Below are 27,528 nucleotides of genomic sequence, written 5' to 3'. Positions count from 1 at the left end.
AGGCCCTGAGTAACCTGCTGTAGCTGTCTTCCTAGAGCCCCCTGCCTCTCCTCTTCCCCATTTCTTTGATTCTAATTAGGCTGGTTGTAATGACTGGTGTGTCTAACTCCCAGACCAAAAAAATGCATTAAAATGAAGTTAAAGGTGAAGAACAGTAATTACAAGGCTTCTTAAATTAGCACGCAAAAGTGTTACAAGATAAAAGCTCTGCAATTTTATGTGGTTTAAGTTCAAGCTGAATAGAAGATGTTGGCTCACACTGTACAAGGGATGAGGTTAGATGATCTTTTTTCTTTTTTTTTCTGGACATAAAGTCAGTGGAACTTGTGTCTTGCTGCCTCACATCTGTGCAGATTCAATTTCAACAAAGAGTCAATGCCAAATAGACAAAAAATGCTACCAACACAGAAAACTAATGTTTTAATTCTGGCCCCCCAGTACTGATTTTGCCTTGCTGCTCTACAGGAAACTGGATCAGAATTAATGTGTTAATGTCATTGCAGTCAACGATGGTACGCACTCGGTGGACGACTAGAAGTGAGCACAGTGTTCTGTCTCAAAAGGGATGGAGCAGAAAAACATAATGACATGGAAGTCTGATAAACATGGATAAACATGGCAAAGGTTTCATGAAGAGAGAATACATATTAGGATTGCTTCTAAAGAAGTGATGAATATGCTGAAAAATACTATCGGCATATTGGCCCTTAAAAATATAATTAGACATAGCAGTTAACTTCTAACAGGAAAAATATACACTATGTATGTTTGAATTCTGCAGATCACTTCTACAAGATATCCTTGAACCCAGAAATCTATTGTTTTAAAAATTTTTGGACATTTTTTCATCGAATAACAAGAAAGCCTACAGTTACTGTAAGTAGGACGCAGTATAATGGATATCAACATTTGTATTTGAGGATACCTTTTAATGGAGAGAGTAATGAACATTTTTTTCCCCGATCTATCTTACTCTACTACGGCATTTTCCTCATGTTTTTCTGAACGTGCTTGGTGCTGAACTCATTGGCAGTGGATGAAATGGACATTTAACAGGAGAAGTATAGTAATTGCCATGTTATAAGTAATTAAGATTAGAGCTGACAAGAAGGGGAAAATGTCATGTTTCATTCCCTAGTTTGCCTACATCATTGAATAGTTGCCTATTCAGATTCATAAAAGGGCTGTGGGGCAAAACTGAATTTCACCACTGTTGACCCAGGAGACTGCTGAAGGTTAGTTAAAAGAAATGTGGTTTAGTCTGTATAGCAGAGAAGTAGAAGTACTCACCCGGCCCAAAGCCATGTTACTGCTTGCATCTGTCTGGCCACAGTTTAATAAATAAAAAAGTGCAGTCTTTCAAGTCTTCATTATCATTTCCTGTGCTTGATGAGCCACAGGCTTCAGTATCTCACCAGCAGTCTTCCTATGTCCCCAAAATTGTACTAATTGACTACATACTTGTTAAGGGGGGGGAGATTTGGTGCCTATCTCACACTGACATCTTACCTAGATGTACAAACTGGGTGGTGTTGGATCAAATCTTTTGTGGGGTCCAGACAGACTGTTGTGAAACCTGTGCTGGAGCAGACTGCAGGAGAGAGTGCTTGCCAACTGTCCTGCTGTAACTGTGGCACAGCATGGCGAGAAGAAATGTAGAGCAAAATATATGAGTGCAAGAAGAAGAACTCTCCAGCTGTGAAAACACTCACGTGGGCATTGGAAGTGCTGCATTCCAGCTCCTCTTTCAACCTCTTTTTTTGTATCTTATCCAATGACCATTTTTAATGCAAAATAGCTAAGCATTTGGAAACCTGACTATACATAGTATGAGATGAAGTACTTCACAAAGAAGGCTACAGTTCATGTTTGTATTTTGAGTAGAAAGAACTGAAAGGACAGCAGGGTAATTGGGGTTTAAAAGAGCAGATGAAGGGGTTAAAAAAAGGAAACAGAAAAGTCATTTCAGAGCCTGTGGCAGCAGAAAAGGATGCGCAAAGGAGCATGAAAGCAAAGGGGCAGAAGAGCATGTCACAGCATTAATAATATCTTCTCTTTGAAGAGAGTTCTGACATTCTGTAGAGGTATTTTTGGCATCAGAGTTTTAATATGCATTTTCATACAGCTTATACACTTAAATCTTGCAGTATTTCGAAGTACTCTCCATTGCTGTGTTTATGAATGTTCCCTTAATTTAGAATGAAGTTGTGATTCTTCTCTAAGATCCAGAATAAAAATATGACTATTTATATCTGTACAGCTTTTTAATATTTGAGAAGTGAATTGCAGAACTTGTAAAAACATCCTGGTTAGTCTGTCCTGGAGAACAAATTACTTTGCCTTTTTGCAGATCAGAAGTCAGATGCTATTGCTAGTCTGTACCTCTAATTTCTTTCGGAGGGAACACTTTGAGATACATTTTTTTAGCTTGTTCCTTTTACACATATAGTTCTTGGAGCCCTGTTAGAATCATCACCAGGGACGCCACTTAGCACCAGAACCTATTCACTATAATTTGCTCAATACATTGATTGAGCATGGACCAGTAAAGAGTCACAAACTGGGTGATAAACAAATGAGTATCAGTACTCATCTGAAAACCTAAAAACAGATTCCAGAGGTGAAAGGACCTGCATCTTGACTCTTTTCTTGCAAATGTTTCAGACATCCAACTGCACATGACTCTGATTTGGGGTGATAAGCTAGGTTTATGCAAGTCACTTAAAATGAATGTAATTATATGTCTTACTTCAAAAAATCAAATATATTCTCCAGTACTTGAGGCTTTGCTTAAAGTAAGCTTACATAGAAAACAGTTTTCCCTTCATTCACGATCTGTCATATTCACGTCTAAAGCTTAACTCTACAAGTGAAACGATCAAGTTCCAGCCCTTTGTGGGTCAGTGTCTTCTCAGTTCTTCCAACAATGCACAACAAATACATCCTCAGAATCCAAAAGAACAGAAAGAACAAAAAGCATATGCGCCCCAGTCTGTGCCTCACTTAGCCCATTAATATACCCGTTCATAAATATAACTTCAGTGTCGGCATCTGCAGAGTATTTTCCTCTGAAGTACTGATAAAGCCTATTGCACCACCATACTTGAATACCTTAGAAGTTTCAACATAGTTGACCTTACAGCATGCTAGTGAACCGAAAAGGCCTTACTGTTTTGTAGATAGAGAAGCAGAGATCCTGATTATCGTGCTTAGGGTACATAAGAAACATGGCAGAGTAGGCAACTGGACCTGTCCCTCCTGAATCCCCATTTACCACCATTTCCAAAAAGTTCCTAAAAGTCAGAAATGGAGACTATTCCATTGAAATTACAGAAAACAACCTGTTTTCCCAGACACAGATTCAGTAAAGATTTAGGCATTAGAAATGCATGTATTCACACTCCTGTAACTGCATACTCCACTTTCTCCAAAATCTCATGAAGGTTTGTTCTTCCTCCCAGGATTCAGAAACAAGAGATTATAGATGGGTTTTGTTTAGAATTCACACACGTCCCCTGTACTTGAAAAGGCAATGAACTTTTACATATTTAATCACAGCTACAAAACAGAAGGAAAAAAATCCAGACCCATGCTAAACAAATTCACCTACCTTAGGTACAAACACAAGGCAGAGAGTAATGGTGCTGCAGAATATTATGACTAAAGCAACGATGCAGAACTGCACATTGGGTTGGTCCCGAGTAAGGAATGAAACAGCAGCACCAATAATACACATTATGCCCACGTTGTATACACTCATTCCAATGTACTTGCTATCATTCAAAGCAGGAATGCTGACATTTCGTGTCTCCCAGGCTAGGAAACACCCAAATAACTGAAATGGTAAAAGAAGGAAAAAATATTGTAATTACAAGAGGAATTGGCTGACATCCAGAAAAAGCATTAATTCAAAACTGGTATGTTTTTGTAACTTGACAAATACAGGTGATATTACAATACAGAGATATACACCTACCTTTACCCAATATCTAATTACCTATGTGATTTGTTTTGCTTGCTAAAACAAATTCCTGCTCTCACAAGAAAAATGTGAAACTTGGAATTAGTTGTGATGGGAACAAATTTCTCTAAATGCTATGTCTATCTTTATTTTATACTTTTAGCAATTTTTAGAGACAGTCCTTCCTGTTTGTTTTCAAGGATTACAGTAAAGATATAATGTGCATTGTTCTTTTAGCTACTTTTAGCAGCTGTTCTCAATATACTCTTATCAATCCAATCATTCATTGTATGATTATCACCTACATTAATAAACAGCAGTGCCAAGATGCGTCCCATGGGAGACAAATGTACAATGTAGAAAGAGCCACCCTAGTTGTTCAGACTGCAATTATAATGTCTTTTATTATAGTGGGAGTTGGTAATGGCCTTTCAATTGCAGTTGTCTAATGATTTCTGGCATAAAACATTCTTGTGGCAATTTTTTGTTTGCTTTTTTCTTTGGTGTATTTTTAAATTTTAGCCCCTTTGTTATTTGCAATATGCTTTTGTAATTCAGCAGGAGAAAGTCTTTAGTGTAAGGAATCCATCTTCATCCCTTGAAATTTAATTAGATTTTTCTACAACATGAACCACTGCAAACGATTATTTTCTTTCTCTTGCATTCCTCAGAGAAATTCTGGCAATGCAATAAAACCATAAATGAACTCAAGAAGTTGTAAATAGGTAATCCTGCCTACAGTCTAGGCAAAGCCCGGTGAGAGTGTATGGTGTCCTGTGAAGAATGACAGATAGCAGATGGTACTGAAGGGATAGGAAGGACAGAGGGAGGAACCATCGCTAAGACCCAAGACATGGTTTCTATGTTTTCTAGCTTTTTCTGATCACACTGCAGGGACAGACAAGAAGGAGAAAGAAAAAAGGTGCACTCCCATTGACACTGATACCCCTCCTCCCAGACCATCACATTTATCCACTACCATGTCATGGAGATAATCTTCTCTTTTATACAGCTGCAACCCATGTGGTAATCCAGGAAATTAGAAGTCTATGATCATGGCATTTGGGAATTAATTGCAGTTGCCTAGTAAAAATTTACCTTTTGCTTTTTTCCTGTGGGAAAAAACATTAAAAATTCCAAAGGCAAATAGCTTGGACTAGAAGAACACTGGTTGCCAGTCAAGCAGAAGAGAGTTGGGAACTGACAGATTTATGTTTGCTGGTCAAACTCAGTTTTGCCCTTACATGCTTTCAACTGTAATGTGTCCAACAACTGGACATCAATAACTGCAAATTCCTTGACTATTGGCTTAGTTTTTACCTCAACTAACAATGGCAACAAACCCAACCATTTGTGACTCAGCTGCTTGAACTCCCACAGAAACTAGCAGGCTGCAGCCACCTACCTACTCACCCAGGCACTTCAAACCAGGATTTACTGCTGAACTGCCAGCCCTGCCCTCCCATTGCTGAGCTTGTCTGCAAGCTTATTTCATTCTCTTGCCTACAGCACATATGCCACCCTGCCACATGTTCATGTGCAGACCCAGCTGGAAGGCTTTGGTGGATCAGGCACGTCCTCTCAGCCCATGGAGTGCGGCAGGCTGGAGGTGCTGCCTAGTCCAGGCAAGCCTCTTGCTCACCCACTTTCCAATGCTGCCATCACTGACACAATGCGTATCAATATATGTAAGTGAGGTGGCCCTTCCCAGCAACAGCAGAAGCAGCTGCCCTTGCAATCCTTACCCAATTCTTCCTTGGCACCATTCCCACCCTGTCCCCTCCACACACTCCTGCAGGACATGATCCTATCCAGGGCACTCCCTTGCCTCCTTGTCCTCTTCTGTTTTACTGCTCTCCTCTAGTAGGACTAGAACCCACAACTCACCCCTGCTCCTTGCCTCTTCCCCCACCCTTCCCAGCAGCCTAAGAAGTGCAGGAAGCAAAGTAGTAGCTGCTGCAGGCAGAGCATGGGAGGGGGGCTACTCTTGAGGGGTCAAGGTGTATGTAGGCAGATGTGGGGATTCGGAAGGAGTCCCTGCAAGAAAATGGGCATGTGAGCAATCCTGCATATGCGCAAGACTGGTAAAGCCCCAGCTTTGGCAAGGATATGATGAGGAAATGACCCTGAAAGAATGAGGAAGAACCCAGGAAGTTAAACAACTTCAGGGTGTGGGTTTGGGTGAAGAAGGAAGTTTGTACAATGTCAATGTGGCAGTTTTTATCCAATCAGAAGAAAGAGCTTAAGGAGCATGTGCAAAGCTAACTGTCCAATCAGAAAGAATTATACCATGTGATTATATCATGTGATTCTCACCTGCATTATAAAAGGCTTGCTTCACCACAATAAAATTGGCATTGCTTAATCACACTGATAGTCTGCACTGTCTATATCTCCTGCAGGCAGATACCTGGAGCAGAGATGGGTCTCAGAGCTATTCAGGTAGGGCAATTGAGGTCAGTAAGCCGTTTATTGAGTTGGGTAGCTTTGTGTCAGAGAAGCAGCTCATCCCCTGATATGTTTTCAGAGCTACTCAGGTAACCAAGATGATACTTCCAATAAGGAAGGATGCAGGCAGGGCTCCTCTGCTGTTGGGTCTGGCACTGTGCACAGATGGAGCAGGGAATGTACTGACTCCTTAACAGGCTATGCAGAAGCAAGTTGTCCACTGTACATACCTGGCTGCACTGGGGACATACACTGGTGATACCTTTTTTCAGGATACAAACCTATTCCTCCCAGACACTCCACCATCTCAGAGATTGCCTCTTCTGCACTCCCTACACTCACGGTGCTGCACAGCTCTGCTACGCTTTAAATTTACACTTTGCCAGACTCTGAACTGGCAAACAGGCTTGTCTGGGCTGAGCTGTTTTGAGGGGCAAAAGGAATCCTTGTGTGTATGTCTATTCATGTTTTTAAAGGGATGAGACCCTGATTAACTATAGAGAAGACTTCTATCTTCTCCTGCTACAATTAATTATTAATGAGATTTTTAGGGTTGTGCAGGTCATTCCTCACTCTCCCCCACTTCTCCCAGTATGAACAGATTCCCTTCCAAAAGCATTATTCTGGGAATACAGCCAACACACTTAAATGAGGCCAGCACTTATTACAAATAATGGGCATGAATTTATAGCTGAGGCAGTTATAAAGCGATCTAAAATATCAATTATAATGGAAAAAGATCATTTGGACAATGTTGTGGGGGTTATGGTTTGGCCCATTCTCATTTATAATTGAGAACAGCATGGAAAATGGTTAAGTATCTTCCAGATGAAAGGAAGATATTTATTTATATGATAACTAAAGAAAGGGAGAGGCTCTTGCAGCAAGTGGATTTCCTCAGAATTGTGCACTATAAATTTGACAGCATTTTAATTTTTATTGGCATTTTGGGTAAAATGCTTGCCTCAGGAAGAGGGTTCTCCTTTTCTAAAAGTCACAGCTCATCTTTGAGACTCAAACATGAATAACAGCTGAGAGTTTTCTGCAGTCTGCTGCCAGGACAGTGGTGATTGCAGAGGTGCTCCTTGTTTGCTTGCTACAGGTGCCTGCAGGGCTCCACTGGGTTGGTAAGATTTCTCGTGTGAGATAGAGTCTTCCTGAGTTAACCTGACACCTTGCTTTCCCTCCATCTGCCCTTATTGTCCCCATTCCTGAGGCTCAGCCAATCTGCACAAATGAAAAATTCACTTCTATGACTGCAAAAATCCTGAAAATCCCTAAAATGGCTTGGTTGAGGAATGGGATGTAGACATTGTCAATGAAAGGTCCAGATTCCTGTGATTCCTTGACAAGTTTTGAATATGAAATTTATGAGTTCCAGTTAAAAACACAGACTCTTAGTCCCCCAGTTCAGCTGCTCTTTACTCCTGGTACTTAAACTTTAAACATTAATCTTCTCCAGCTATGTAAATCATGCTTCTCATTAGTCTTGAGACTGATGTGCAATTTAAGGACCATTTGATATTTAAGGCTGCCTGCTGGGATATGCAATGCAGCTGTCTCTCCTCCTATTGCTCCTGGAGGGCTCAAGCTGGTAAAGGCTTCTCGGAGTGTGTCCTCCGGCTTCGGCTTGGGCCCCACACAAAATACAGTGGCAGCCATCTTCATTCAAGACAATGATGCTGGTAATAACCACTGCATAGTTTCGTGTTTGGATAACATGGCACAATTCCACATTTTGCCGGAGATGTGCTCCCTAGCCCCAGAGTAGAGGTTGTCTTCAGAAGGAGCTCTCAAACTTCTTTCAGAGCTGTCAGATTTTACGTAACGAGAGACTGACTGTCTTAATTACTTGGGCACTTGTGTGGGATGTTAGTTCTGATTTCTGCTGAGAATTTTGATTAAACAGTCTTTAGAGAAGGCGTGCATGTACACACTGGGATGGAGGCAGGCAGCTCTTAGCAGTGCTAATGTGCTAAATTCAGGGAGGGGTAGGACACATCTGTCCCCACTGTTTTATACCAGCTCGCTTACGCAGCTCCTTGCTGGCAGTTACAATTCCCATCCTGAGGCTCCTGATGGATCCTATGCATCACAGAAGGAGGTTGAATAACTCAGGGCTATGCATTCTCCTATAGAAAACACTTATCTAAAAGTTAAGGAGCACAATAGTCTACTGTCAAGTCTAATGGTCTAATTTAAGTCCCTTTGGGAATGTCAACCAAAGATGCATTGAGAATGTAACTAGGAAGGCTTCCTACATCATTACTCATTAACTTAAAGCCTTTTCCCATTTTGGTCTACTAAATACTGATCTTGTTGATGTAGAAAGTGTCATAAAATGTTGGTTTGGATTTTCTCTGAAGGTATGGGCCGTACAGGCAAGATTGGTTTGTTTCATCTTGTGTTTGAGGGTAGGCAGCTTCCATTTGACACTGCACTGATTTAGAGTATTACCTTGGTAGCAGTTGATATAGTGGGTTTAGGCTGTGTTGTCAGTGCACCTAAAAAGGCTGTGAGAAAAACAGTATCTGAAGACAATGAGATTATACCACTGTGACTAAAGATAGATTACTGATTACTAAGAGAATTCTGTGTTAAATTCTTAGAAGGAAAATACAATTAGATACAATTAGATGGAAAATACAATGTTTATGTTTACAGGCAAACTTTAGTTTTTAAAAATCTTGTACTGACTAAGTTGTGATAGCTAGGAATATAATAAAAGTGTTTGTAGCTGAAGTATTGGAAAACATTTAACACTGTTTTTCAAAATGCTACTAGTTCATTTAAAATCTTGTTCACCGGAATTACTGCTAACCACAATAACGATTGCTTACTGATCCACAACATATATTAATACAATCAAGTGTCTAATTTGCTATAGACACGCAGATGACAGGCAGGAAATTATTTATCCTCCTATATTCCTTCTTGCCCTGTACTGACCTTAAACCATTTTGTTTATGTGTTTCATTTCAGTCATGTCTGCTTATACTTTGAACATGGGTTATGAGCAGTATTAGGAAAGAAAGATAAAGGAAGAAAATTATACTGAGGATATCAGACAAGAGCAGAGAAATACCAGAGGAAAAGTCTCCAATCTTGTCAGAAGTCATGCTTGCCAATAACTAGAGGGTATGGTTTTGGAAAGATTATATATTGGACCAGGCTGCAGCTTTGCAGCTAATTACCATATTATAGTAGCACTTACTGAGCTCACTTGTGGATCATACATTGCCCTGCTGTGCTGTATGAAAGACCAAAACCAAGCCTTTGCTTCAGAGATCTTACATCTGGGGATTTTTTGTTGGTTTTGGCTTTTTGAGTTGTGTGTGGTTTTATTTTTTTTTTTCCCTACCTAGATTACTGTGATACTTCCCCTCCTGCCACCCCATAAAAAAAACCCCAGTTCTGGACTCTGGCCTGTAAGGACCTCTCAGTCTGAAGTAACTGTGAAGCTGGAGTTGTGGGTTTCCCGACTCATGTTCATTCATTAAATTCAGATCATCACAGACAATATTTCAGTGAAATGGCTGCAGATTTTTTTCAATGAGAATTTTCAAAACTAAGAAAAAGAAAAAAGCATTTTGATTTTTAGGTTTTCACTGGAGAATGGGGCAGTAAAAAATACTGGGCATTTTTCAGGAAGATGCATAGAAAAGTGATTTTTTTTTTTTTTTTAATTGCCAGCACACCAAGTAAAGGTAGCTAACTGAAAGACAAACTATACCCTTATAGGTCTCCTATCTTCACAGTCAGTACAATCTGATGTTTAACCATCACTCGCTCCCCTGATCTGGTATGAGTCAGCTGTGTATTTAGTTCATTTTCACAGAGGTGCTCTGGATAGACAGTACTAAAGGGAAGCTTGATATTTCTACTGAGCATTAGGATAATAGCTAAATATTTTTTTAATTGCAAGATATGATATTCAGCTATTCAGCTGAAGGGCTTTCTTTGTAAAGATCTTGGAAAAGTCCTTTACGTCTCAGGGCAATTGGTATGGTCCTGCCTAAGGCAAGATGGAAGAGCAGCTGCACAAAGCTATGGACATTAACATGCATCCAGATAAAATTTTCCACTTTATGCTCCAGCCTCCCAAATCAACAGGTTAATAAAATATTTTCCCTTCTTTCTATTCTGACTGTATTTGACTTTCTTCTGTGACAATTCTGCTTAGTCATGAAGTACATTATAGTGACTAAGTTGAAACAAATATACAATTGGTTATTAGCAAATATCCATTTGGAATAGCTTTATATCATCTCTGTCATAAGATTACCACTGACAATCACAACACTGTAAAATGATCGAACATCTCTGATGAAAACAAGTGTATGCTACAATTTATTTCTGCTATATAAAAATCGGTGCCAAGAGACATGTAAGGGAATACTGCAATATCTGCAATATTTCAAGAAAATATATGAAGTTTATTTATGGTCATAGCAGGGAAAAATTTATCCTACAAAACCATATGGTAACTTATGTTTTGGATGCTAAAACACTGTCAATGTTTTATTAAAGATACAGCAAATATCTGGTACCACTATAAACTACCTTCCCCCACCACAAAGATTAACTATCTTCCTCTTTAATGATTGTAAGATGGGACAGATGGGTTGGTGCTAAACCCACCATAAATATGAGTTGGAATCATTCAAATTAATTGAGAAGGTAGCAATCCCTTCTTCTGAGTAGTCTTTTTGATCATAAAGGTAATTAGCAAAGAATGCAAGTAAATGTGTTAAAAATCAAAGGCATTTTTAGAAAATAATTGGGAATTTTAACATAGTCTGGAGACTATTCAATTTTTATACACATAAAATCTATTAATTTGATAAAGAGATTAATAAAGAATAGTCATATTGTTGATACAGTCTCATAAGATAATTGGGAGGGACTTGAGGAAATCATCTAGTGCAACCTCCTGCTCAAAAAGCAGGTTTAGCTGTGAGGTCAGACCAGACTGCTCATAGCTTTATCTAGTCTGGTCTTGAAACCTTTCAAGGATGAAGGGTGATCAGCCACTCTGGGCAATCTGCTCCACTGCTTCACTTTACTCAGAGCAAAACAAAAATTCTTTATATCCAGTCTATACTGAGTAAATACAGCAAAAATGAGGGGCACATGTTACACACCACAGCTGTACTGTTCATAAGCTCTTGGGCTAAATCTACAGAGAGGGCTTAAGCACCTGAGGTGGTAGTGAGAAGCTACATCCAGTATCCAGCAAGGATGGTCAGGCCATCCCTCAGTATCACCTGTAGGTGCCTGAACGCTGTTAGTGCCAAAGTTTCTGCTTCTGTGCATGCTAACAGCTACCTGGACTCTGACTGGGTATTTTCTTACTGGGGCCTGTCACACAACCAACTTCTGCTGGAGTTCAGAGAAGATGCATTTCAGGCTAGCGAGGACCATGTACCCTGGCCAAGACACTCTCCTCACCTGCCCACCAAGGGAAGAGCACCAAGTGCTGACTGAAGACTGCCACTGGGCACTGACTGCAGCCCAAACTCTAAACCATGGTACTTAACTACTTTTTGCAAATCTGCTTTCAAGTAGTGGAAAACATTTCCATGAAAACATTGGAAAAGTAATGTTTACAGATTAGCCATCAGAGCAAAGGAAGCTATTGGAGAAGGGAGCAGGGGAAGCAACAGGAATATTTACAAATAGCAACTGAAAGATGTTTGGGTATGTGCTGTAAACAATCTGCCCTAAACTTCCTAAGTGTAAAGAAGCTTTCCTTACTTTAAAAATTGTTTTGATTGTTGTGGAATTTAAAACAAGTAAGCAATGAAATTAGACAAAAACTAGACAGAATGTAACAACAGTTAAAAAGAGGAAATTCCTAATAATTATGAAAAAAAAGTTCTAAAACACAGATAGTGGAAGGGGAAGTAAAATACATGGTAGAAAATGAATGGCTAGCAGCATTAACAGAATTCATAAGGATTTTTAAAAACGTGTGTGCAGAAAAAGGAATCCTAATAATGATTCATTCCTTGGAAGATGACAAATTCAACAGTAATGATGCATGGTAAGATATGCTTAATGAGTATTTTGTCCTATATTTATATAGGAACAATGCATTCATGCCTTGCCAAAACAGTGAAATGCAGTTTATTCCAGCAGTAAGAGAGCTCTTGAAACCCCTGTTAAGACAAACTGTTGTAATCAGAGAGACCTGGTAACTTTCATGCAGGAGTTTTAGGAATTGATTTAGAAGTTGTCTGGACTGCTGGACTTAATTGTTGATATTTATTGGAATTCTGGCAAAGCTCCACTTAAGATGTAAAGAGGCCATATGGGAAAAGAGAAAGTGGAATATCGTCAGTGATTACAGAGCTATTACAGTAATTTCTATCCTAAGCAAATTAATGAAATGGCTGATACATGAACTCAGGCAATAAATGACAAAAAAAGAGATAGCGATATAATTCAACATGCTATTATTTTTTTCAATGAAAGTGTAAGCCTGAATAAAGATAATCACATTTATGCAGCTTACTTGGATTTCTCGGTAATGTTTGTCTTAATACTGCACGGTATTGTTATTTAAAAATAGTATGTTACAAAATCAATACAACAAATTTAAACTGATTGAAATCTAGGTGATAGATTTCAATGTGTAGCTATTAATGAGAAACTAGTGAAGAAAGTTACCGAAGATCGTTAACCTAATTCTGTCCCATATTTGTACATTGAGTTAAGGAGGCTATAAATTCATGGCTGAAAATGATGCAAAGGAAGCAAAGGTGAAGAATGGTAAACAATTAATAGATGTCATTATCATAAAGCAGTAACATTTTTAGAAAAGTCATGGAAATTTGGCCAAACAGTGTAGTTTGCCTAGAAATAAAGGCATCAGGTCATTTTAGAGAAACAGGGACAACATATATGCAAGACCTACCAAGGTTCAAGGTTTCAAAGTCAGAGCTAGACAAATTCAACTTAGTGATTAGAGAGCCTCAGGAAGCAGAGGATTCCTCAGATTTCAAATTAAGACTGAACATTATCCCAAAGATATATTTTAGTTGACTTAACACTTTATTTGCCTTCATATATCAATTACTGAGTTGTGTTGTGCATTATGTCAACTATAGTGACTAAAACAGAATGCTGGAATATGAATCATTGGAAGGAATTAAATTTCTTATTCTTAGTGACCTTGACTATGCATCAGCTTTTCCTATCTGTCTCCACCATGAAATACTGATGTTTCCATCTGTAGCAAGGTTAGCTAAGGACTATATGTTAAAAACCGTGTATCAGATGTGGTCAGTAATATTACTTATAGCTTAAAAACCCCTCAGTTAACACTTACAGGGTAAAAGTAGGATTTGATATGCAGAGCAACAGCCAAACTGAAAATATACCTTGGCCTTGAAAACCTGTTTCTCAGTAGCTGAACAATAGGTAACTGTAATAATATGTCAGCAACACAATGAAACTTCTGTCATATGTACACCTTGAGTCTAATGTTAATTAAATGCATTATCAGGAAGAGGGGAATCAAACTGTAGACAAGTCTAGTATGTGTGGTTAATAAGCAAAGTGCTCTAGAGTCCAATCCATCCTTAGTCTGGTATTGTTCTGGCTGAGATCAGAAAAATATTTCATAGCCCTCAGAAAAATGTTACTGCACTCACTAATAATGGATCACTGGCAAGTTTAAGATGGTGTGATTTCTATCATCCTTTGGAATATATAAAATAAAGGTACTTTTCAACCATGTCTATTTAGAAATCTAAAGCTAGACATACTGCAATGGATGGTCACCATCTACACACAGACAGACCTTGAACTTGTATGTAGCCTTTGAGGAGCTGAACCTGAGATGGTAAGAAAAACTGAGTCTTATGTGTATGGTGGGACTTGGTCAGGCTCACCAAGAAGACTAATACAATGACAGAGGCAAAATTTAGGATGGTTGTCTTCCTATTATTCTCTGGTCAGTAGTCTTGAGGAATCTGAATCCAATAACTGAGAAGCCTTCATGCAGTTGATAAGCACTTCCTCACAACCCTTCAAAGGCAACTGAAGAATTGTGAATCTGACTTTTAATGTTTGCTTAGCTTAATATAGAAGGAACCTGTGCATCCTGGCAAGTAATGCCTTCCCTTATTTTGCCTTGCCTTTCCTGCCCTTTCCTGCCCTTCTGTGCTCTGCCCTACCTTGAGTGATTTATTCACTGCATCAGTACACTTAAGTCATCAGAATGGATAGTATTGCTTTATCTTCAAGCCAAAAAAGAAAAGGACTTTTTTAGGTTAACCTAATTTTTTGTATTCTCATTTTGAGACAACAAGAGGTCACTGTAAATAATTTTAGCCTGAGTAAATCATTAAGCCATTTCACCTTAAATACAGCATTGTACTGTAATTAGCAATAGTAGCTCTTTAGTATAAAGTATGTTAAATTAGAGATAAGTATTTTATTATTACAAACTGCAGAATTTCATATTAGATAAACCTTTATAAAATGATACAGTAACACGAGAGGTTCTGGGTTTTGTTCTGAAGGCAAAGTACGTGTGGTGTAGATAAACATTTTTGGTGATAAGATAAACTGCATCAATCTTGTCCTCATATAACTCACCACAGCAATTATTTAAGTGATTCAGAAGAGTATATTTTCCATATGTAGTGATTTGTGTGATAAAAGGGCACTAGAGTAATAAAAAGTCTATATTTCACTGGTGATTATGAAACACTTGTGCCTGAAATAAGTATGGGGAGTAATGCCAAATGTCATCTGCAAACTGAAACAAACTGAGTCACATATCTTACAGAAAACAGTTCAACAAACACACCAACAAACCAATCTAGGGCAAAGGATTAATGAGAACCAATGCAGTTTGATTACTGTCCAGCATTTTTCAAAGAAAATTACTTGAGAATGTATTTTTTAAATATATGTTATTTTCGCTCTTTAATTTTTAATTGAAAACATTATTGAAGTTATTTTTTGAAAAAAATCCTACCATTTGTTTGAATCCTTCAGTATTTTTAAAGGAATTTAATTTGATTTGTTCATTTACACTGCTCTAAGTGAACCAAACATTTATTTGTTTACTTTTCAAACAGAACCACAGAGAAAGATCTCTTAGGCACTTGTAGAAGGAACACTGGAAAATTCTACCTGGAAGAACACAAAATGAACTGTTCAAAATTTCTATACAAGAAGACTGGAAAGTAACAAAAATATGGAAAATATTGTTTCTTTTAACAAATTTTCTGAGAAAAATCTTGTAAAATTAAATATGCAAAGTGAAAAATACTCTCACACGTGAAGAGCAGGAATTTATTGATAGATATGTCAAACCACTAATAAGGTAATATACTCAAAAAGGGACAAAAAGTTAAGAACTTAATCCCTGAAGGTAAATAAATGACCTAACAGATACAAACCATCACTTCATAGAATGTGAATATTGCAATAAAGTTAAATACATTGTCAGCAACTGGGTATTAAAGCTGTACTTTCCAGTTTAGCTGTATCTCTTTGGAAGATTTGGCTTTAAAAAGAGACAAAATCAGAAATTGGCACTATTCAGATTAGGAAGAATCAAACAAAGAAATACAAGTAGGAATTTCAGAAGCTCCCAGCTCCACATGGGGACTTGCAAATGGGCTCTGCAGACAGGTACAGGGGCTTTGACAGCCTGAAGGAGCCCTTGCTCCCTTTTATTTGCAGCAATCTGTTTTGAGCTGGACTAGTTCACTGGTGTGGAAAGAAGCTCCACATACAATATACTGGTACAATTTTGTGTGGTGTGCTGTGTTTTTTGCATAAAGCATGATGTTTTATGCAAAAGGACAGTTATATCTTACTGCCAAACTATGGCCCCAGTGCTGGTCAATGTCACGGCTCCTAACCCTGTCACAGCTCCTAACTGTGCCTTCAAAACACAAATCCCTCGATGCTGTGATATATGCTGAGGTTACTGTGAACCCAGAGCCACTCAGAGCTGCCCAGTAAGGCATGCTGAGAAGCAGAATATCTCCTAATTCCTGATCCCTTTGGGGGGATCAGGTAGGATCTAGCTCTTGATTTCACAGCCTGCTTGGACATTCTCTGAAAAGCAGGCATCTACACCTAAAGTTGTTGGGTTTTTTTTTTCTTTTTTAAATGGGAATGTGGGAAGGCATCCTTTTGGCTAGTAGCTCCAGGATCAGAGCTCTCACCCAGGAACTGGAGACACTTGGGGCTAATGACTTCTCTGCCTGAAGGCACTCCCCAGCAGACCAGTCTGACCACAAAGCTACTGACTGTGTAGAATTTTTTTTTTTTTTTAAAAACGCTCTCATCCTTTCCTGTTGATCTTCATATTTTCATATTGCATATTTAAAGATCTGTCAGCATGAAAAAAGCAGCATGAAAAGCAGCAGGCCTCTGCAGCCCAGCAGAGCAGCCATTCGTTGTGGAGAAGGAAGAGGACTACTCCAGGCAGCTCCCTCTCCCCGGCTTCCCCCAAGGCAGCAGCACCAGCCACACCAAGTGGAAGCAGCTGAGCCAGTCTTTCACGGGTGTCCTAACGAACAGGCATGCTACAAATACACAGAACAGATGGAACCCTTCGGGCAATGTAAATGAATGTCTATCTAGGTTTAGAATCCAGATGGGGCTCAACTCAAGATAGGTGTTCAGCTGGTCAGTGCTATCAGAATCAGATGTTTTTAAAACCTTCAGGCTTAGGGGCTTTTAATCACTAATAGTCACCTTTGCAGGTTTGGTGGTTGTTTGTTGGTTTTGTTTTTTTTTTTTAAACTATCAAGGTTCAGGATTCCTGGTTCCTGAGGTCCATTTTAGTAACTAAATATTTTTGTGGAGATGGGCCTCAATGACAAAAGGGTTATTTTGATTCAGGCTCCAAATTAATCTTGCATCTCCTGTGACTGTTTCTAAAGGACATTTGCAACTCAGAGGCAAACATCTAGAATAACCTAGTCCCACCTTTTTGGAGAACCTAAAGGAATTCGGATGATCGGGCTTCTTTATTTACAAAGTTGTCTCATTCATAGATCCATCTTCTCACTATTGTATTTCTTTGTTTGTGGTATATCTATAGTATTCAGCTTAAGTGCTATTAATGTCTTATTTATTTTATGTATGCATATATCCACATATTACCACCTAATGAAATTTAGAACAGGTCCAATTATAAAGATGTATTCAAGGAAGTTTTAACTCACTCCCAGCCATCAGGAAAGCAAATATAATTCAGTTCATGCCTATCAGTAAATAGCAGCTTGAAGTCAGTGTTGTGCAGAACAAGCTATGCTTACCATCAGCAGCCCTTTATAAGCGTAGACAATCCCAAGCCAAATTGTCATGTGAGTGTTTTCGCAGTGCTCCAAGATTGGTCGGATGGAAATATCTCTGCCCGCAGGGTCCGGCTGCAAAAATGAAAGGTGAAATATCTGGATTCAAATTTCATTTGTATTCACACCTCAGAGGTACTTAAATCTATTCTTAGTAGATTGAGGATGTGTAGAAAAGAGTGGACAACTTTAACTTGTGATGACTGCAGACCCATGAACCTGCAAAGGAGTACAGTGAAAAGCAAAGATCTGAGGAAACAACTGCATGAAAGCTACCACCAGGTGAGGTCACCTCTACTGCAAACTAGAAAGAAAATGTCTGAAGTCATTCTGTCTTTAACAGTGTCAGTCACATTTATCAGCTTCAGGACATCTAATTTTTCTACAAGGCAGACAGCTTGAATGCACAGGCATGAAAATAAATGTACTTAAAGTCATCCTTCCTTTAACCTGCGGTTCTTGTGTCATTGGCAAATGGCTGATAATGTATGAAACACTGCTGTGTTTCAGGTGTTTTTTCATTGCTAACCATGAACTAAATCAAAGACCATTTACTATGGAAACTACAGCAGTAGCTTAGAAGAGAGTATAAATCATCAAAAATCTGGAAAAAACAATCCTTTAGAGCAAGTAAACATCTATGCAAAATTTAATACTGCTGGAATCTTAGTAGCTTTCCATTTGTTTTGAAAATGAGATTGTATAAAAGTGCAGAATCAAGAGGACTTTCAGACTATCAGGACTCCAGGTTTGTAGAGCAAGAAGTTATAACTAAAGACTCAGAGAAACCTGCAAGAACAACTTCTTCACCCTTTTTTTTTTTTTTAAACAGGACAAAAAACAGTTGAGGCAAATGCTTACTAGTGACTATGCTGTCTAAAATTAGAATATATATTAGGGTCTGGTAAAACTGCTTTTTAATGGTGTACATTGTGTAGCAACACAAGGTGATTCTAAGACATCTTGTTTTAGTTAAACACTGCAGAATATTCCTGTTGCCTATTCTGAGCAGTGCGTACCTACAGTGTGTTTTGCTTTACAGAAAACACTAAAATACTAAAAACTATTTTTCCTTTCTACTTCAAAACACTGGATCTGAACTTCAGCTATACTAAAATCAACCCAGACATAACTTTCCATACCTGGTTGTCCCAGTGGGCTTTGCAGTTTCCCTTTCTGATGAATAACATGTGTAAAAAGTCTTATGCAGAAGTATAATGATTATTATATGAGATAGGGAACAATCTTGTTTACACCAATGAAAACACAGAATTGTATGTGGAAGGACTTCAGAGAGATCTGAATAATTTCCTAAAGCTTATTCTTGCTCCTTCTGATGCTGGTATGAATTTTGCTATGGATTTCAGTGGTCACAGCATTAATCCACAGCTCAGTCTCTTCCAACGGTCTTTTTGTATGTGAAGCATTGCCCTGACTTCATACACTGTAAAAAAATAATGTAACAAATAAGGAGGTAGATAGGGGGGTGGGGGGGAACCCAAACAACCTTGTGCTATGCACTGCACAGTCAAAGGATTCACAGTTTTCTTTGCAAATCCTGCAGTAGGCAAGACATTAACATCTAAAACCTCCTATCCTGGACTTCTGTAGAAACCCTGAACAGGAGAATAAAGATCTTTGAAAGAAGGTGTCCTAAAATAAAATAAGATAAAAACCAAGAAGGCAATATTAACTCTCCCGGAGAGCTTATGACTCCACCCTAATGGTTGCTGATGGCAAGCAAACAACCATTAGCTGAAAAACTGAAATGACTGAAAACATTAAGTGACATCACAACATTTAAGATGCTACAAATGTTTGTCAGGGGATCAGTTGAACTACCTCATTCTCCCTCATCAATGACAAAAGCCCAATGCTAAAATTTAGGTGCACTGAAGGGAAAGCACCCTTTCATGTCAAAGTTACAACCTGCTATGTTCAACATAATGTTTGACTAGTATGAAATAAAGTTCACATGACAAATCATTCAAATATAGTTCTGAATGTGTAACTGATGTGTGAACAGGACGGTACTACAGAGACATTTTCCTGAAATTCTAGATTACACCTAAGACTGCTATAAAACTTTTTTTCCCCATCTTTGAGTTACAGTATGCCAACAATTGCATCCCTCATGGAATTATAGAAGTTACATAAAATTCAAGTTTGTGGGCATCAGAATGTCTTTTTTTTTTTTTCCCCCTTCACACTGGGAAGTCAGCACGGGATTGTCTCTTCATTTCTCCAGGTCTACGTGCTTTCTGCTATGTATTCTTTCTATTTCAGTTTCATACTTTTGTGAAACACAAAAGTTTATAAATAATGTAAACTTCCACTTGGTGTGATGGTCAATGCCATGCATTCATTTCCCTTGTCCCTGGATAGAAACCTCCACTCACACTTAGACTGAAGGATTCCACCACTTTTAACCAACTATGAGTAATCAGAATGATTCCTTATTTCAAAGAATATTACTGAAATGAGAACTCCTGTTAGGCCAGCGGCAGATTATATTTTTATTTTCACTAAGTAGTTGTTCTCTAATGCAAATTTGCTCAAAATTGGAAAGCATATATCCATTTCTTACTCAAAACTGAGACCTGGGTGGAAAAACGATGAAATGGAAACATAACTTGTTTTCAAATACTCTTAGAGAGAAAACAGTTGCATCGTTTCCTTAGTAGGAAGATTGTCAGATTTCATTAGGTAATGATAGTTTAAAAATTATGTTAATTGAATAAAACAGTGTATTCAGATTTTCTATGTGAGATAAGAAAATCTTGTGAAGTGCTCTAGGGGGAGCAGGAAAAGAGAATACCAATTGCAGCATCAGCAAAAGTGTACATAGGGCAGCACTTCTTTCAGAGCGCTTTCCAGATCTGCAAGTTGGTAGTATTTTAAACAAAAATTTGCTGAGGTCTTGTGCATGTGGAGTTAAGTGTTGGCAGGTAGCAATAATTTTACAGTGAACTGATTTTGCTGATTACTTATCACTACTGCAAAATGACATTCCTGTTTTACTGCTTTTAATTTTCCATTCTGTTTCTTCCCTGATTTTGCATGAATTAACTAATCATAGCAAAAAGCTGGTTAAAAAAACATATGATATTTTCTGATGTCAAAAGAATTTTTAAAAACTCTACAATTACAGCTGAACGGAGCACTTCACTGACCTCTCTAATCATCCACCATTTGTGCACTTTGTTACTGCTTTAGAGAGGATGACAACATAAATGCTACCAGTGATTATATATGTATTGGAAATTTGCCCTTTCCTTTTATAGAAAACAATCTAAATGCCCTTCAGATGTCATTCTCAAAAGCCTGAAGACCTCCTATCTTGTGATTAGGCTGAAGCTTTCCTACCTCTTATGAAACCTAATAAGGTTTCTGACATTGACATCAATTTCTGGAGTGTTTTCAGCAGTTGAACATAAACAGTTTAATCTGTTCACTTCATACAAGAGTTGTGTATCATCACCAGTAAAATGCTTGTTTTACATGAGATCTGCTAGGTCTAGAAAGCAACTCAAGCCAGTAAACAGATTACCTATAGAATGTTTATAACCCCTCTGTGTGTGTTCAAATTTTTATTAGTCAATTCTGTAGTTTTGCTGCCTTTTCATTTTCTTTGCTCTTCAGTCTGCTGGTGGTCTAGCAGATTCTCATCATGATAGGTGAGCGATGGCTTAGGTGGGTACTGCCAGAGGGAGGAGTGAAGTTTAAAACCACCCGGAACCAGCAGGAAAATTTGCAGGAGGGACCCTGGCAGGGGCGATGGCAGAGACTGCCGAGTGCCTCCTGTCTTCCTACACATCCTCAAACTAACTGAGCAGCAATGAGACTCTTGTTTCCTTCACATCTATGGGTTGCAATAGAAAACTACAGGCTTGGTTTAAGTTGTTTTCCAGAGTGGCTCATGTTAGGGAAGCAGAAAGGCGGTGGTCCAAGCGCAAGTGCAGTTTTACTTGACAAATTATCTCCAATTCCTTTAAGGATCTGTCTCCACTGGAGTAAACAAATGTATGCAGTGTAACGGACAGCTTTCCTTGTCTTAGACTAAGGTGTGCAAAAATAGGGCAAACCACCCTGAGGCACCTGTGCCTTCTGGTCATGATGTTATTGGATCCATATAAAGACAGCTCTTATCTCCTTTTTTTCATCTATAACTAGAGTTTCATAGTGGCTATTATACTAGCCAAAATCCCTTTAGAAAAGACCCTGTGCAGTGGGGAGGTATTTACATGATGATTAGTGTATAACTTACTTATTTTATGTCTTTATTGACATTCCTTCTCTATAGCTCCACATACATTTTAAAAGGAGGAAAGGTCTATGTTCTATGAGGCATTTTATCCAGCAAATATCTGTGAAGAACAGACTGGGCCACTGCACAGTATCCAAAAGTCCTTGACCGTCCTAGGGTACTTCTACGTGGTCACCTTTTCAGGTCCCATTGCCAGTACAGCAGATGATCCTTATTTACAGAGTTGTGGTGCTGCTGTGTAACACAGCTCACAGGTGGACAATCTCAGCAAGCTTTCTAAGAAACTTTGCAGCAGATTTCCAATGTGACATTTTGCCATTTCTTCAGCTACACTTTTATCAGTGAGAAAATCAAAACATTAGACCTCAGTCTTTTCCAAAGATGGATATGAAACATAAGGTAAATAGTTGCAGCTTCTATGTTTAAAATAAACTGTGCAGTTCCCATAGTATAGGAAAATACAGGATCATACTCTTCTGTCACACTGTTAAAATGGTCTTCATATACCATCCCACTCTTTGTTTTATTTTCCCTTTAAATGACTTCCATCTAACTGGCATAATGACTGTATACTATTGCTAGTATGCAGCATGAATTAGATATCCCTGGCATTTTTAATTTGGCACATTTAACAGTCATATGGAGCTCAAATGTGATTCTTTTTCTGAAACCCCAGACTTTGCTACATTAGAAGATTATCCTTACTTCTTTTTAAATTAACTTTTTTTTTTTCCAAGGATAACTATAGTTAGTTTATACTATAAATTCTGTAAGAAATTAAATTTACTTGCATGTTGTAACAGGACCTTCTCTGTGCTAAACTGCATATCTGTATGGAAAGGTGTTCTACAAAAGGTTTTAAACAGTTTTCACATGCAGTGTGTTGTAGCCAGGCTCTCAATTACTGATGAAAAGAGAAAGAGAAGGTTCAGAGGCTGTCTACTTTTCAATTACTTAAAAATTTGAGGGTATTTTAGAGAAAAACAACTGTGATATGAAAACAACATTTGCCAGGAAATGGATCCCTTTTGTTTCATATATTTTTTACTTTGTGTAGTCATGCCTTCCATGAATGCAAAATAGCAAATGAAATACTAAGCTGGGGTAGCCCACTTGGAATGTCTTCCAATTAAAAATTTGATAGGCAACCTAGAATAAAAGCTTGTTTGTCTTTGTTCATATCTGAGCTTGGGTTCAGATACATTAAGAATCACATTGTATGTTGTATAGTAGCTCAGCTGAGTACAAAATTGTTACTGGATTCTTGCAGTCCAGTCACCAATTTCATTTCCCTTCCAAGATTAATTGAGAAGTTCGGTCATTTCTGTAACAGTCTAATAATCCAGGACAGTGATTTATTTAAAGACTTTTTCTTCATGTATTTTTGATTCAGAGTCATAGGACAATTTGATCATGGAACAGAAAATCAGCTTGTAATAGGTGAGCACAGTACTATTTCATATAGTAAGGGCTGTTTTCCAGTATAGGAATGCAAGATTCTTTTAATAAAAGCAGGGTTTCAACTAAATAACTATCCTTACACCTGGCCACTCCATGACCCCTGCAAGAGAAATGAGAAACACAGATCTGACCTCAGGAGAAGGTAAGGCTGAGGTTCAGAGCAACCACAATGTCCATTGCATCCAGTGTGCATAGTTGATGCTCTTTCACGCAGACCCCAAGGAGAAAAAGATTTTAGACTTGAATTTAGATTTGTTTTTTTCAAATTGTTTAAAAATCTAATTTATATTTGTAAAAACATTTACAGTTGATGACTAGGAATATGCAACTGTAGCAAGATAGCATGCTATATCAGCTCCCATATGAATAGAAAAGCTTCTCATAAGGATCAAAAGTTTATGAAAGTTACTTTTTTTGATTTTTTTCCATAATCTGAGGTGGAAGACAAAATTTTATTTAATGAAATAGTTACAACTGCTTCAGCTCCTAATCTGTGGATTTACTTACTTTGTACTGAAACAATGGATTAATGCTCATGGCACTATCAGAAAGGGAGCTGTTACCTGATTTCTGTACATGAGGAGGAGTTGTCATATGAAGGTTAAGCAAATTGCCTAGGAAATCGGAGAGGGATTCAGTCTATTGTGCTTTACTTCTTTGAATTATAAAAAAATCTTTATTTCTGATAACTAGGATCAAAATAAAAATTTTCACTCCAGTTTTTATTGCTTCAGAGATAGAAGCAGTTTTCTACAGTAAATTTCTAATTAGGAAATTGAATTAGGAATTTCTAAAACTCTAATTCTAGTTCTATAATTAGAAATTTACTGGAAAAAATGTTGGAGAAAACTTTCTCTATTTGAATCTTTTTTTGTTTGGAAAAGATCAGTTTCAATAAATTTAATGACTTGAAGTTACACTTAAAATCAGTTTTTCAATTCTTTATAATGTTCCCCTGTAAAGTTATTTAAAATGAAAATGTGTGATTTTTAGATTGTGACTAACTTTAAAATTAGTATTTATTTATATTAACTATACAGATTAAAAATAAATTACTGGCATTTCAAGTTGATGCAAAACAAGAAAAAAAACTGGCTTTGTGTTTTGTAAAACTTTTAGAAACTTTATCTTAGTTTGCAACAGAGAAGATTCCAGCCACTTCAAATACATTAATGAATGAGGCTAAGGATTGCACTTTAAGTTTCCAATGGTTCCACAGTGGTGATGAGTACTTCAGCAATGCAGTATAGCATTATTATTTTAAACTATAACTCCACTGTTTAGGCTCAGGTGGGAACTGTGTGGGGCAGAAGTCAGCCTTGGGCCCAGTATGCCCTTTCGTCCCAAACCCAGAACAGGAGTGGCTCGGTGGAGTCCTCCAGAGAAGGATTTGCACAGAGATGTGGTATGAAGTGTTTCAGGATGCAAGGTTTCTCACGTAGATTTGAATACACAGCCCTGCCTATGTGACATAAAGTAAAGGATATCTTTAGGTTATCCAGGGTGATTAAAGGTATTTTCTGCTTCATTCATGTTCTTGATATACTGAAATTCATCTCCCGACCCCACCTCAGTCAGTGGACTGGACTTAAGCATTATCTGCCTTCACAAAAAATTTAAAAATTAAACTTCTGACAGTTCAGAAGAAATCCTGTTTATATAGTAACTCCTAAAAATCTTCATTCCAAATGGTATTTTAGCGTAGCATACACATGGGACAGTAATGCTTGGCTAACTAGAAATCATCACACAATGAAATTACATTTTCTGGAACAGCAACATGTATATCCCTATTTTTTATTTGGTCACTTTATTTTCAATTTGGTTTTCTAAAACATAAAACAGATGTACCACATAAGCCAAGGAAAAAACTGCTAACACATTTTGGGGCTTCAAGGATATTATTGTAGATATTTTACATCACTCAACTTGCTACAAATACATAATCTAGGTCTAACTTTACAAGTGGATGAGAGCAAAGAAAGAAAGACAGAAAAAAAAAGAAAATGTGTTAAGAGACAACCACTGTATTTCCTACTACCCCAAAACAATAAGGTCTGGTAATACAGTCACAGTGACAGTCACACTGTAATATCTTTAAAACAAACCTACTTTCTCACTCCCCATCTGTCTCTTGCACAAATAATTCCATAAAGCAGTAAGCATACGTACTGTAAGTTAGTGTGATTGAAAGATGATAAAATGTCAGAAGAGTTATTTATAAGCTCTTTTATTGTAAATGTGTCTACACATTTACTTGTAAAGAGAATCTCTTAGCAGCATTATTTATAACATCACTTTACCTAATGATTTTTATTTTGCTGTTATGGTACTTCATTTTTATTTAAATTAAACTGTTTTTTAAGAGCCAAAAGGTTCCCAGAGATTTCTTGATATTTTTATTCCTATCATCCCCTAATCCAAGCAGTTTCATTTATTTGCATTAATGTAAAACACAAAAAAATAGAGTAAAAAGTAATTGAGTAAAGAAACCCCTGTGATCCCTGCAAACAAATGCAGACTAGAAATGAAAGGGAAAAGGCAAAATCATCTTGTATTTTGAAGTGTTTCAAACAACTGTGACTAAGCCTTCCCACTCTGCACTCAGAGATCTCTTCAGTAGAAATTTTACATTATATTATTTCCTCAGAGAATGTTGCCCCAATTACATATCTAGGGACTGAATAATGAAACGTTTCTGTGTATGTGCATGGAGGCAGCAGGACAAGTGTTACAAAGACTTACTAAAGTATTCTCAGCAGTAGAACATGTGTTTTTCTTTGAAGGGAGGGCAAAAGGCCAAGATATTTAAGAAAAGTAGGTTAGAGGAATGAACACCTTTGTTACTACCCAGACCCTCCTGTGCTACAGAGATTCTTCCAGAAATGTGCACTTCTTGGTATCAGCTTCACAAACTGAGGAAGAATATTTTTCCCTCCTTTCCTGTGAAGCTGCCCTGACTCGTGGCTGACAACCTGGACTTGCAGTTTCTTCTAGTTTTTTTTCCTATCCTAACTAGATTTTCTGCTATGCTGGAGGCCATGCCAGCCACTCTCCTTGGTGGCCGGAGCAATTCAATACCTCCTTGCTTATGGTAATGGAAACAGCGTTAATGTGGAAGTACAGCAAATGCATAAAGGAGACAGTAGAGCAAAATGCACAGGACAGCCATAGAAGGCATATGTGTTAGGGTGGCCCCTGCAGGATCCAAGAGAGAGGCTCTTTCTAGCAGGTAGGCTTTGAGTTGTAAGCGAGCATATGACTTATTGTTCTTTCTGTGGCACTTAGAGAAACAGGATTTAGCACTTTTCCTGCAAAAAAGCCACATTTGCATCCAACAGCTAACAGAATCTATCATCAGTTGCTCCTCCCAACAAGAAAAGCTCTCAGGTCCTCAATTGTGCCCAGCTATTCAGGCCAAGGAGGGCAACAATCTCACCTCTATAATCATCTTACATTTTCTGTTTAGTGCTATAATTCCTTTGATTTATGGATTCTGACAATATTTATTAATATGCCTATTTGCATTGCAGTGACAACGACAAATGGACACTGTATGCACGCAGAAAGTGAAAAATCCCTTCCCTAATAGGATTAAAAACATACATATGTGGTGTGGGAGAAGAGAGAAGCATAAAGTAGGGTTGTATGACATTTCCAGAGGCAAACATCAGTGGACACCACTGTCCCCCTATGTTTCTGGGCTGTGGCAAATAAAAAGGACTACTTCTCAACATGAAGGACATATTAATTTCCTCACCTATTCTTTTATACTCTCCAAAATGGTTAGATGATGGTCCATCAACCCACTACTGGAGGATTTTGTTGCTATTTTTATGACTACATTAAGACATAATTCAGAAACTGTTGTATTAAGTGCAGGTCTTTTCCTAGTTTTCAAAAATTTTGAGCAAATCTTTCATTCTCAAATGTTAAGACTAGCTTAATAATTACATCACAATAGTTGTAGCAGAAGCATCTACATCTCCTCCAAAGTATTTCTAGAATTACGTGATTCAACTCCCCTATCACAAAAGCTGCAGTGTCTAAAATCAACT

At 37.9% G+C, this 27,528-nt stretch overlaps 1 protein-coding gene across 3 annotated transcripts in view; it reads right to left on the bottom strand.

Annotated features, from left to right (window-relative positions):
• Positions 1-27,528, bottom strand: part of GABBR2 (gamma-aminobutyric acid type B receptor subunit 2) — a 487,733-nt gene that overhangs the window by 23,898 nt on the left and 436,307 nt on the right. For all 3 annotated transcript variants that reach the window (XM_074876123.1, XM_074876133.1, XM_074876142.1), the window contains 2 exons: positions 17,707-17,817; positions 3,611-3,835 (listed from right to left, as the gene is read on the bottom strand). In XM_074876123.1, the coding sequence (XP_074732224.1) occupies positions 3,611-3,835; positions 17,707-17,817 (336 nt within the window). The remainder of the gene's footprint in view (positions 1-3,610; positions 3,836-17,706; positions 17,818-27,528) is intronic.

This window comes from Strix uralensis, chromosome 1 (assembly GCF_047716275.1).
Source record: "Strix uralensis isolate ZFMK-TIS-50842 chromosome 1, bStrUra1, whole genome shotgun sequence".
Taxonomy (NCBI): Eukaryota; Metazoa; Chordata; class Aves; order Strigiformes; family Strigidae; genus Strix; species Strix uralensis.
The sequence above is the reverse complement of the archived record's forward strand: the minus strand, read 5'-3'. Positions and strand labels throughout refer to the sequence as shown.